At 36.1% G+C, this 13,934-nt stretch overlaps 1 protein-coding gene across 4 annotated transcripts in view; it reads left to right on the forward strand.

Moving 5' to 3' along the window:
* Positions 1–13,896, forward strand: part of F8 (coagulation factor VIII) — a 66,759-nt gene extending 52,863 nt beyond the window's left edge. For 2 of the 4 annotated variants that reach the window (XM_048796815.1, XM_048796818.1), the window contains 9 exons: positions 643–796; positions 3,363–3,575; positions 3,841–4,069; positions 4,259–4,444; positions 5,612–5,728; positions 6,109–6,180; positions 7,049–7,134; positions 8,129–8,284; positions 12,795–13,896. In XM_048796815.1, the coding sequence (XP_048652772.1) occupies positions 643–796; positions 3,363–3,575; positions 3,841–4,069; positions 4,259–4,444; positions 5,612–5,728; positions 6,109–6,180; positions 7,049–7,134; positions 8,129–8,284; positions 12,795–12,845 (1,264 nt within the window). In that variant the 3' untranslated portion in view covers positions 12,846–13,896. Of the gene's footprint in view, positions 1–642; positions 797–3,362; positions 3,576–3,840; positions 4,070–4,258; positions 4,445–5,611; positions 5,729–6,108; positions 6,181–7,048; positions 7,135–8,128 lie in introns of all 4 variants that reach the window. The other 2 variants (XR_007344883.1, XM_048796817.1) reach the window with 2 other exon arrangements.
* The last annotated feature ends 38 nt before the right edge of the window (positions 13,897–13,934 follow it).

Here is a 13,934-nt window from a genome sequence, read left to right on the forward strand (position 1 = left end):
AAAAAAAAAAAAAAAAAAAAAAAAAAAAAAAAAAAAAAAAAAGTAAAGAAAAAAGGTCCAAGGACTGGATCTTGGGGCTCTCATATTTAGACTATGTTTATAAACTATACTCTTTCAATATTTAAAAATATTCTTGAGTACTAACTACTTTGTGTCAGGTACTCTTCCAGCTGCTGGGAATATAGCAGTGAATACAACAGGCAAAACTACCTCCTTTCATGGAACTTAGTAGTACAAGAGGATGGAATGGTTAGCTAAACACAATGTTGTTTAGCTGTCTAGTAAAAGGAGAACATAAAAGTTCACTTGGATACCATCTAGATTGCTTTTGTGAACTCCTTACCTCTGTGTATTTGCCAATGTAATACACCTAGATGTACCATATGTCCAAAATCGTACACCGTAACCAACCCCTCCTCTAGGATTTTCCATCTCAGTGAATTGCATGCCATCCACTCATTTGTCCCAACCAGAAACCCCCAAATTATCTGTAATTCTTCTTTCTCTTCTCTCTGACCCATTGCACTTGCAATCCATCATCAATTCTATTAAATGTATCTAAAATACAGGAAAAGAAGTATGTGAGGCATTTCTACCTACTTGGTCCATGAGGATACTACTTTTCCTCTACATTTTCTCCAGGGATCAGAGTGGCAGTGCTCCTCAGTTCAAGAAGGTAGTTTTCCAGGAATTTACTGATGGCTCCTTTACTCAACCCTTATACCGTGGAGAACTAAATGAACACTTGGGACTCTTGGGGCCATATATAAGAGCAGAAGTTGAAGACAATATTGTGGTGAGTTAAAGACAGTGGAATTACAAGAAAATTAATTCCACATCTTTATTTTGTTTCCTTTTTTAAATATTGATTTTATTTTTTTTAAATACACAACAGTGGAATGCATTACAATTCTTATTACACATGTAGAGCACAATTTTTCATATCTTTGTATATAAAGTATGTTCACACCAATTCATGTCTTTATACATGTACTTTGTTTATTTGCATTAAATTCTTATTACACATATATACCACAATTTTTCATATCTCTGTTTGTATATAAAGTAGGTTGACACCCAATTTCTGATTATAAAAATAATGTACTCTAAGGCTGGATTTGAGGTTCAGTGGTAGAGTGCTCTCCTCACATGTATGAGGCCCTGGGTTCAATTCTTAGCACCACATAAAAATACATAAATAAAAATAAAGATATGATGAAATCTAACAACTGAAAAAATTAAAGTACAGAAAAATAAAGAAGTTGAAAAATAACCCCTTAGTTAATTTTTATGTTTTTTTCCTATGTGTTTTTCTTTCTGTATTGAAAATTATATCATATGTAATTCTGCTTCTTTTTTTACCAAATGTCATATAATTAACATTTTTATGTCATCAAAAACACTTCCTAAGCAGGAATGATTACATAATTATCTATTATATGAATTTATGGAACCACTGTTTACTTAGCCATTTACTTTGATCAGTGTTTCAGACTGTTTCTTTTTTCACTATGTAAGTGTCCAATCAAAATCCACGAACAATTTAAGACCTTTTCATATGAATTATCTATTAAATTCTCCTTTTTCATTGGTCTTATATATTTATTAATATTTTTAAGGAAAAATGACTACTGTAGGATTTGGGTGATATAAAAAATTCTTTTGGTAGAGTCTGGAGCTTTCTTTCTTTTTAAAAATATTTATATTTTAGTTTTAGGTGGACACAATATTTTTATTTTATTTTTTTTTATGTAGTGCTGAGAATTGAACCCAGTGCCTCATTCATGTTAGGCAAGCGTCTACCACTTGAGCCACATCCCCAGCCCCAGAATCTGGAGCTTTCTAGTGAAGTTTTAATCAACATATTGCAGAAAGAAGACATACTTGGCCACGTGATCTTACATATTTCAGGTTGCCATTGTACATTATGGATTTTCAGGACACAGAGTAAATCTTGCTGTGCTGGGATAAATAAAGGAACTCTACTATATTCGTCTTTCTTCAGGGCACTTCTGGGAGCCAGTTTTGTAGTAAAGCAAACTTCTTAGATGTTACTTTAGTAGAGCTAGTAATTATATTAACAATATTTCAAGATAACCATACCATGTGAGGAAATACAAAAGTACCAGTGATTACTTTTGTAACAGTCACAGGTATTTACTATTGTACGATAATACTCTGTGGCTTTATGATGCAGAACCTAGATTCATAGTTGAAAGTCATTCTCACTTTGAACTTAATTAATGATTTGCCCTCCCCATCTGAAAGCACAAACACCAAGTTAAGAACTGGTTGTCCCTTTTGTAAAAATTACAAATATAATTAATGTTCTCTAGGTGTGCTAATTAAGTGAACACAAGCTTTCATCTTCTAGAATTAGTAAGACTTCACTGAGTTTTCAGAAAGCACAGAGGCAGTGGGAAGATTCCGGTCTGTGGATGTGAAGACTGATATAATCTGAGAAATTCTTCCTTTTTGACATTTTCATTGGCTTTATGTTTATAAAAGTCCCTTCCTACCCAGATACTTAAAAGAATCACTTATACTTTCTTTTATACCTTAATTATTTACATTTTTATTTTTAATCCATCAATAATTCCCATAAACTAGATGTTATTTTGGTACATCATGTGAGACCAAAGTCGTTTTATTTTCTGTTCAAAATAGCCATCCATGTTCCTAGTTGATTTTTTATAGTAAGGATGCAGAAGGATCTAAAATTATGGGTACTTTTTTTCTGACTTGAATTTTATTTTACTTTCCACATGCTATATAATATGTGTACTTTTTCAAATTGAAAAAAAAAGTCTTTAAAACAAATCTTTTTCAAAGATAATATGCATTAATCCTGGAATGTATCATGAAGATACATCCTTTCACTTGGAAATTACCTTTAAGTTGCATTTCCCTGATCAATAAGGTTGAGAATCTTTTCATGAGTAGCAGTAATGTGGATATCTTCTTTTGTGGAGCTTCTCTCCAAGTTTTTTTTTTTTTGCCAATTTTTGTACTGGATAATCTACTTTTTTCTTATGAATTCCAAGAAGTATCCTATATAATCTTGACATGAGTCTTTTGCTTTATACATTGTAAACAACCAAACATTCTCTCCCATTCTATTCAAGAATTTTCTCTTGGGGCTGGGGTTGTGGCTCAGTGGTAGATCACTCGCCTAGCATGTGCGAGGCCCTGGGTTCAATCCTCAGCACCACATATAAATAAATAAAATAAAGGTATTGTGTCCAACTGCAACTAAAAAGTAAGTATTAAAAAATTGCTTTAAAAATAATTTTCTCTTTCAATGTTTTGTTATTGTTGTTATCTTGATTTTTTTTGTGTGTGTGCGCGTGTTTTCTCTGCAGGTAACTTTCAAAAACCAGGCCTCTCGTCCCTACTCCTTCTATTCTAGCCTAATTTCTTATAAGGAAGATCAAGGACAAGGAACAGAACCTAGAAAAAACTTTGTGAAGCCAAATGAAACAAAAACTTACTTTTGGAAAGTACAATATCATATGGCACCCACTAAAGATGAGTTTGACTGCAAAGCTTGGGCTTATTTCTCTGATGTTGATCTGGTAAGTAGGTCTTCATTGTGCTGGGTATTTTCTGGTTTAAAAGAAATGATCTTTGTGTTTATGTGCTAAAAATTTTGGTATTTATCCTAAGCACAATGAAAATCTTTAAATTTTTGTGTTTTAGAAACTTCACGTAGAACCTACTGAAATAGATGAACTGTTGTATGGGGGACAGGTTAAAATGGCAGGAAAGTTGATGAGAAGTCTAGTCTGGTTTGTAGGTGAGAGAGCTTACACTAATAGTGTTGATGTCTTCCCTCCCTAGGAAAGAGATGTGCACTCAGGCTTGATTGGACCCCTTCTGATTTGTCACACTAACACTCTGAACCCTGCTCATGGAAGACAAGTGACAGTGCAGGAATTTGCTCTGTTTTTCACTATCTTTGATGAGACCAAGAGCTGGTATTTCCGTGAAAACATGGAAAGGAACTGCAGGGCACCCTGCAATATCCAAATGGAAGACCCAACTTTTAAAGAGAATTATCGTTTCCATGGTAACATATTCTACACCCAAATATAGCAAGCACTTATTCCAATGAGCCTTGAGCCAGAGACTTGATCATTGCATGACTTGAAAGTATACATGCAGGACTGGAATCCGCACAGCTGTCAGTATTTTTGGTAGTCTGGAGGGAAAGAAACTTCTACAATAAATTTTAACAGCTTTCTCTGTTCTTCTCCAGCAATCAATGGCTATGTGATGGATACACTACTACCTGGTTTAGTAATGGCTCAAGATCAAAGGATTCGATGGTATCTGCTCAGCATGGGCAGCAATGAAAACATCCATTCTATTCATTTCAGTGGACATGTGTTCACTGTACGGAAAAAAGAGGAGTATAAAATGGCAGTGTACAACCTCTATCCAGGTATGACCTTCTTTGTATTCTTTTACTTATAGTACTTGAGTACTTACTTTGCATGAATACAATCACTGCACAAAGCAGACAAGCTCCTTGCTTTCAAGTAGCAAGTCAAGTAACTTTAATGTACAGAAAGATAAATCAATTAGCAAATGAATAAGATATTTCAAGTATATAAAAATTGTTATAAAGGGATTAGAACAGAATAAATGGATGATTAATGTCACAGCATCTTCCCAGGAATAGTTTCATTTTCCTTCTCAAATCCAGTATTATACCACTAGTTATTCAAGGAGTGATTTATTTAAGTATTTAACCAGTGTATATGACAATGTTGACTGAAACACTATTTTGGTCCTCCACTAAAACAGGTTTAATAGTGGGGATTAATTTCCCCTCTTTCCTCATAAATATTCCAGTAAGCCCTGTGACTTTTCTCCTCACTTGGGGATTGAACTCAGGCGCACTCAGCCACTGAGCCACATCCCCAGCCCTATTTTGTATTTTATTTAGACACAGGGTCTCAATGAGTTGCTTAGCACCTTGCTTTGCCTGAGGCTGACTTTGAACTTGCGATCCTCCAATCTCAGCCTCCCCGGCTGCTGAGATTACAGGTGTGTGCCACAGCACCCAGCTTGGTAACTCTTAAGTAACAAACAAACCTGTACTTCATATGTCACATACAGTTCAAGTCAGAAATTATAATATTCATTTCAGGGTATTGACAAAAATTCTGTAGTTGATTTAACTTCAATCTTCCCACCCCCAGTTGAGCCTACATCAAGTTAGAAGTCTGCATTGGAAAAAAGAAACATGGTTAAGTCCTCTGTTTCTCTGCTTTGTGCTTATTGTGCCCTCCCAACCCCTCAATAGGCTCCCTTAGATCCCATATCAGATCAATAGGAAACAGGCTTTTTGCTTTGAAAACCCATGGGAGTGTAGGCCAGTCCTAATATTACAGGAGTAGCCTTCTCCTGTATCCATGATCAAAGCATCTAGTGACCCTGTCTGATTTTCTGGGAGGGAAGTGGTCAAAATTCAATCTCCAAGTGCTCCAACTAGAGGAATCACATAGAAAGCAGTGGAGGAACTGAATTTGGTAGATATTCTTTGATATTCTATATAAGTCGATATATTTGTGCTCATTTATTTGTTCCTTTTGGTTTTGAAAAGGTGTTTTTGGGACAGTAGAAATGCTACCATCCAAACCTGGAATTTGGCGGATACAATGCCTTATTGGAGAGCACCTACATGCAGGGATGAGCACTCTTTTTCTGGTGTACAGCAAGCGTGAGTAGCACTGTGGGCAGAGGTTACCTACCTACCTAACCTACCTAGCCTATTTTTTTTTTTTTTTGGTACTGGGGATTGAACTTAGGAGCACTCAACCACTGAGCCACATCCCAACCCTTCTTTCTATTTTATTTAGAGACAGGGTCTTGCTGAGTGTTTTTAGGGCCACACTAAGTTGCTGAGGCTGGCTTTGAACTCAGGATCCTCTTGCCTCAGCCTCCTGAGCTGCTGGGATTACAGGTGTGCACTACTGCCACCAATCTCAGCCTACTTTTGTATAGCTTTCCTTCTCCTTGGAATTATTGCCTTTGTTGAGAAATATAATACAAGCTCATACCATTATTACATTTAAATTGAATATTATTGTTTGATTTCAGAGTGTCAGATTCCCTTGGGAATGGCTTCTGGACACATTAGAGATTTTCAGATCACAGCTTCAGGACAATATGGTAAATACTGTTATTTTTCACTCCAAGAACCTGAGATGAATGTATCCTTTTAAAATTTCTGTTGGATAGTTGCAGATAACTAATCCATCTCCATGCTTTTATTAATTATACTCCATCAATGGAACTCAAATCCATCTTGTTCTCTCCATTTTGCGCTGTGACCATCTTAATTCAGGCCACTTTCATTTCTCACCTAGACAGTGACACTGCCTCCTTAAATATTCTCTCCATTTTCAGTATTGTTCCCTTAAGCCCATTCTCTTCACTTTTGTGTAAGAAGTAATGGTTGAATAGAATTTATAGAGTTCTTAAATATTGGGGGATTTATTGTTGTTACTGGGGATTGAACCCAGGGGCACTGAATCACTGAGCCAAATCCCCATCCTTTTTTAATTTTTATTGTGAGACAATGTCTCATTAAGTTGCTGAGGGCCTCGCTAAATTGCTGATGCTGGCCTCAAACTCATGATCCTCAAGTTACAGCTTCCTGAATTGCTGAAGTATAGGTGTGTGTCATCATGCCAGGCTATTTTCTTTTCTATTTTACCATATTTTATTGGTACATTACAGATAAATATAATGGTGGGATTTGTTATTACATATTCATACATGCATATAGTATAACAATATAATTTGTCCAATATCATTTGGTATCAAATTCCAGTATCAAGTAAATTCAGGTGCTAACAATCGACAAAGTTATTAAAGAATTAAAGTTTAGAAGTTTACAACAATAATAAGCAAAAGTCTTAGTTATCAATACTGCTAGGCTTCAAAGTTTTTATATCTTTCTCTATCTTGTTTCCACGTGTCTAAGGACCAACCTAGTTGAATATAATCTCTCTCCTCTCCCCTTTCCTGGGCAAAGGACAGTGGGCCCCAAAGCTGGCCAGACTTCATTATTCTGGATCAATCAATGCCTGGAGTACCAAGGAGCCCTTTTCATGGATCAAGGTTAGAGAACTTAATGAATGAGGGGATTTATATCATATTTGATTACATTAATTATCCTCTTACAAGCTCAAAGCATTATACATGTCCTTTATATTGCAGTAATTTCCAATCACACCTAAGACTGTGTATTCTATTGTTAGATGCCTTTAAACGAGTAAATGTCCTTCAGTCCTCCAAAATTCTTCATTTTAACACAAAACAAGTGGTTCAATCCCCTACCTTTCAAGCAAAGACACCATAGCTACCTTTCTAAAACCAAGTTGATCTTTTTCATCAATCATACACCACTTGATAGTATTTCATACATACTTAAATTTAGTGTAATCTGGTGAACTAAGATAGAATTAATACTTCAAATAATGTGTTTAGTTTAACTCAATTGCTTTTTTAAAAATATTTTTTTCAGATATTGATGAACCTTTATTTAATTCATTCATTTATATGTGGTGCTGAGAACTAAAACCCAGTGCCTCACACATGCTAGGCAAACACTCTACCACTGAGCCACAACCCCAGCCTCTCATAGGTTAGGTTTTCAGATTTTCTCACTTTCCTATTTCCTCTAGAGCAGCACTGTTCAATGGAAATAGAACATGAGCTGCAAATGCAAATGACATGTTTAATTTTTCATTTTCTAAAACGAGGGAAGTTGGGGTAGGCATCTATTTTAGTGAGAAGGCCTAAAAGGCAAAAAGCCTTGCCCACAGGCAGAGTGGATGTTCATATAGAGGAAACGATTCAATGATTTGGAATTTGGTTTGTTAGGAAGCAGGGGCTCAATAAGCACCTTTTCTACTCATTCCCACCATTTATCCCACAACCACACAAATATGTTCAGCTTTCAAAATTTGTGTCTGCTTCACCTGTATATCCAAGATAACAATACACACATCTGTAGCAATGTAGATTCTTCCTAAACCCATAATTAATTTCAGAAGATATTACATGCTTTTTAAAAACAGGTTTAAATAAAATGTTTTTTTTTAATTGATAGGTAGATCTGTTGGCACCAATGATTATTCATGGCATCAAGACCCAGGGTGCCCGTCAGAAGTTCTCCAGCCTCTATATCTCTCAATTTATTATCATGTATAGTCTTGATGGGAAGAAATGGATGACTTATCGAGGGAATTCTACTGGCACCTTAATGGTATGTACTTAGTCCTTTCAAGAGAATTAATGAATGCTTTAAAGATCTTCTGATGGATTTCAGATATGGGACAAACAGTCTTAGATTCTGTAAGTTTAACTTTAAAAAAGAATTTTCTACCTTTGGTTAATAGTTGTTGTTGTTATTATTATGGTGCTGGGGATTGAACCCAGGGCCTTGTATGTGTGAGGCAAAAACTCTACCAACTGAGCCATATCCCCATCTCTACCTTTGGTCAATAGTTATTATAAGGAATTATGAACAGAGATCTTTGTAGTTCTCCATATCCTATGGTTGTAGGCAGATATGACTTAGTGATTAAGGACAAGAGTTACAGAGTTGTAGTGGCAAATGCTCAACTCTCCTCATCCCCAGTTCCATTATGCTATGGTAAGGGCACTGGTGGGAAAGAATGGAACTCTAAGACCTGGGATGGAGACACTTAGGCAGACATGGATGAAGCTGAGAATTTCAAAATTCCAAATCCCCCTGAACCACCTTTGCCTGAGGAATCAACCTCTCCCCAGTCTCTAAAGCAATAATTCTTCCTTTGCATAAAAGCTTTTCAGTGACCAAACTGAGATAGTTGCTTTACAAGAGAGTAATTGTTTTCCTTATTGCCCCTGTTTGGCCATTACAAAAGCCAAATGAGAGATAGAACATGGCAGCAGACCACCACAAATTCAAACAGGTGGTGATACCAAAAAACAATTGCAATTCTAGATATTATACCTGTTTTAAAGTAAATTAACACAGACTCAGACACCTGATATGGAACTATTTATCTAGAAAGAAGCTTTTTCTTCATTCCCATTGAGAAGCAAAATCAGAACATATTTGCATTTATGAGGTAGGAATGATAATATTGTTTATTGCTCATATGTCAGAGCAATGCCAGCCCCCTTGTTCTTTGTCAGAACATAGACTTGAAGAACTCCAAATATCTTAACATCCCACAAATACCATGCCTGCCCATTATGTTGATGACATTATGCTGACAGAACCTGATAAACAGGAACTAGCAATCACCCTGCTTCTATGAGACAGACAGACAGACACACACACACACACACACACACCAAATGAGCCTGCCTTGTCCCTGACTTTAATGTGAATTGATCCCATGTTTCACTGTTAGCTTCAAATATTTAACATATTTAGAAAGTTTCCATCTATTTCTATTTTTAAAAAATATTTATTTTTTTAGAAGTAGTTGGACACAATACCTTTATTTTGTTTATTTATTTTTATGTGGTGCTGAGGATTCAACCCAGGGCCTCGCACATGCTAGACAAGAGCTCTACCACTGAGCCACAATCCTAGCCCCTCTACTTTATTCTGAATGGCAGCATCTCTACCATCTTTAACATAATCACATTCTTTTTTTTATTTGTGTGCGTGTGTGTGTCGGGGGTGCTGGGGATTGAACCCAGGGTCTTGTGCATGTGAGGCAAGCACTCTACCATCTGAGCTATATCCCCAGCCCACATTTCTTCACTTTTGTATTGCTAAATTATATTTATATTAAGTGGTGTGCTGGCAGGTGATTAACAATCAACTTAAAGGCAAAGTGGGGAGAGGTTATTGAGGAAAGGTTTGGATTTATTATGCTCTCATGACCCAGTGCAAGAGGGCTCCAACACACCACTGTACTACATTACTAGGACAACCTCTTTCATAGGGTAGTAATCATTTAAAATGTGTTTGCATCCAATTTGCCAACATTTTATTTCGAATTTATCTATGAATAAAATTGGTTAACCCTTTTTGGAGGGGCTTTACTTCTTTGTGTTTTGGCATGAGGATTATATTAAATTTGAAAGTAAATTGGTAAGCTCCATTTTTTTTTCCATGAAACTATTGCTCTAGAATAGCTTAATTGATGTAACAATTGCATTTAGTAAATTTAGAAGGTATACCTATACTTAAAGAGGATAGAGGTTCCCTTTACCCCATTATTAGAAATATTGCTTGTGAATCAATATTTTATGTGGGACTGATATAAAGATACAAAGACATTGATGATAACTAGGTGGTAGATACTTACTTTGTGCTTACTTTGGTGGTAGATACTTGACTATCTTTTCCATTCCTTCTCTGATTATTGGGTTTCTCATTTATGTTACCTGTAAGATGTGTATAATAGCCATATCTCTCTTCCCATGCCATATATCTGTATCTGTATATACACATCTATTTATTTTTTTCTCTTTTGCCCCTTGATTAGCAAGTTTTTGTCTATTTTATTGGTCTTTTAAAGAATTAATTCCTGGTTTTAAAAATGAAACCTAGTTTTGAAAGTGATGCTTTATAATTAATTAATTTCTGTTTAACACTTTAAAAACCATTTTTATGTTCTTTTGGTTTATCTTATTTATGTTTGACTCCTACAATCTGGAGTTGAATGTCTAGTCCATTTATGTTCAATCTTTATTTTACATTGAGAAGCATAGAATAATTATTATGTACTCTCATAAGAGTTATTTTTTAAACAGTTCTTGAACAACTGCTGTGTGCTAAGTCAGTCCTTCCTTCCTTCCTTCCCTCCCTCCCAGGGGTGCTTTACCACTCATCTATACCCATAGATACAGTGTCTCTCTGTTGCCAAGGCTGGCCTCAAATTTCTAATTCTCCTGTCTCAGACTTCCAAGTTACTGGGATTATAGGCATGCACTGCCACACTTGGTTTATGTTCTAGGTTTTAATACAGGGATGGGCAAACTGTAGCCTATAGATTTGGCCTGCAGCCTAATTATGTATGCACTGTGAATTAAGAATGGCTTATAATATATTTAAAGGTTTGTAAAAAAAACAAAGAACCAGCAAAGAAACAACCACAGAGATCATTTGTGGTCAGTAAAGACTAACATATCCCTATTTGGACATTTAAAGAAAAACGGTTTGAAGACTGCTTGTCTAGTATAATGGTGGAAAAGATGTCTAGACAGTTAACATTAATCCTCAGGTACCAGAACCCTTCAATCACAAATTTGCCCAGTTTCAGTCTGGTTTACCTTCCTCCATCCTAGTTATCATCAATGTCTTTGTATCTTTATACCAGTCCCACATAAAATATCGATTCACAAGCAATATTTCTAATAATGGAGTAAAGGGAATCTCTATCCTCTTTAAGTATCACTGCTTCATTTTTATTGTAGTTTACAATATTTTGAATTATGATTATATACCCAATTCCTGACCCTCTGATTCTCCCTCCATGTCACCAAGGGCCTAAATAGGACTAAATACGCTTTTCTTGTGCCCCAATACAAAAACCTTCACCACTTTTGCTCCATAACCCCTAAATATTTTTGTCAGTCTCTCAGGCCCACAGCTAGGGTTGAGGGAAGCATACCAAAAAATAGCCACTTTGCAATCAGCTGGACTAAGCTTTGAGGAGTATGCACTACTCTTTCTGGCAACCAAGAGAGTAATGTTTTGACTGATTCTATCTCACATGGACCTCTCCTGTACTTCCCATTACTTTCACACATTTGCAGTAGAAATGGATGCCCAGAATACCCCAAGAATCCCACCCATTTCAAGATGGCAACCCTCTATAATTCTCCCCCAAGAAAGTACACACACACACACAAATCTACCACTAAGCTATGTCTGTAAATATTACTCCAAAAGATGAGTATTGTATATAACTTCAGTATAAGGATGCATGCTTTCAAAGTTTAATTTTAAGTTATATTTCAGAGTTTTAAAAAATTAAAAATAACTACAAACGAGATCTATTAAGCTGGTTTGTATGGAACTTTTGGATCAATAAGCCTTGGAAACTTGATGTTTACTTTTTATTAACATGCATTTTTTGTACATACTAATTTCATGTGCATAGTGGAATGTCATTATGCTTTGGGGGTAACAAGGACCTGCCTTGCATATATATGATTCCACAATTAAAGAGTTGTGCTCAGAGTTCACAAACTTGAGTTAAATAAAAGTTGCAATGTTAGATTATATGTACCTGTTGGAAGTATACTAGAACCTTGACTTCCAAGGCAAGTAGGTAACATAATTATGAATGGCTTATATTTAAAGTTTTGCAAAACAAAGAATCAGCAAAGAAACAATGATGAACTGATGAGCTGTACACATTTTCATTGCAATAATCTGAGTAACAACCATATTGTTACTAAACCCAGGTTTGGAAGTTAGTCTCACAAGAAAAAAAAAAAAAAAAAAAACAATGTGTGAGCTGAGTGCCACAGAGAAAGAAGTTATTTTTTCAATGGTCAAAGAATGGAGGAAGTAGAGTTTGTTCATAAATAAGCTTCTCACTCCAAGGCGTTGAGGGGTTATGGATATATGATAGGAATAATGAAGAGAGGGAAAGTCTTATAAAGTACAGGAATATCCATGTCTGTTCTGGGAATAAGCTGAGATCTTCCAGGAATATTTGTTTTCATTTCTTTCATGGTCTGTTTCTGGTCGTGGCAGCTCGTGTTGTTAGCTTTAAAAGGAAATTGTAAGTCTAGGTCAAGTTAACCCTATATTACAGTTTCAGACATGTGGTGCTGAGAAGAATTTCACTCAAAAACTGATGCAATAAAGGAGACAATCACAAAGTGAAGATAGAGATGCTAAGTATGTTCATCTCATTCCAGTCATGCATGGGACATTTGCAGGCCCAAATGAAGAGTCAGTGTTTTCAGCAAAAGCAGCCTTCAGGCCCTTGAAGAGTAACTTAAGTAACCGTTATCCTTATAGCACACTCAGGTGTCATCTCCAGCAAAGCCAGCTGGGGAGTAAATGTATTACCCAGTCATGTGACCTCTGAAATTAGTGATTTTAAAGTCATTAAAGAGCAAGGGAAGCTGGAAGGTTTATTTAGGTATTTTCTCAGTAATAATATGACAAATGGCCTCTGCTATAGATTGATTCATTTGTTATCCAGCATGGTCCCCACACCAGGAAAAGTATATATTTGAAATGAATGAATAAATCCTGGGACTCAAAGAATCTGGTCCTGCTTTTTGCCTCCTGACACATTGGTGAAGTAGTCTACTACAGATAAGGCAAATCTCAATCTCAAGGCAGGAGTATTCAGTTTTATCATGGATTTGGGGCTATAGCAACAAGGTTCTAAGGCATAAAATGACTCCCATGAACATGTGAGATGAAACACAGGAAAAAATTAGTGATCACCAACACACACAGAAACAGACTAAGAAATGAGCCATAAAGTCATACAGCTTATTCAGAGTTGTGCAAACCCAATGTTTCCAAGTGCTCACTAGGAAAGAAAGATGGGGGTGAAAGAGAAAGAAGATTAAAAGGATTCTCATTTTTAATGTTGCAGTTTTTTGGAAGAGATAAAATGTCCTTCACTGTGATTCTATAATATTCCATTTTATTTCTTCTCCTCCATGGTAGAAAAGCACATTTGGGAGGTAACTTCAGTCAACTAAATTCCCATGGTTACAATGAGTAACAGGAGATGCAGAACCCGGATCAAAGCCTTTTATTTCCCCCTAAATGCAAAGGTGGATGAATGAGGTCGACTACCAGGCAAAAAGGTCTTTGGTTAAAGTGATTATTAGACCCCCTGTCCTGAGGGGAAGATGGTTTCTTGCAGAACGAGGTGAAGGAGGTGGTTCTGCTCAGCAGTCAACAGAGGCCACATCTCCACCTGCAGTGA

The sequence above is a fragment of the Marmota marmota genome, unplaced genomic scaffold, assembly GCF_001458135.2.
Source record: "Marmota marmota marmota unplaced genomic scaffold, marMar, whole genome shotgun sequence".
Taxonomy (NCBI): domain Eukaryota; kingdom Metazoa; phylum Chordata; class Mammalia; order Rodentia; family Sciuridae; genus Marmota; species Marmota marmota.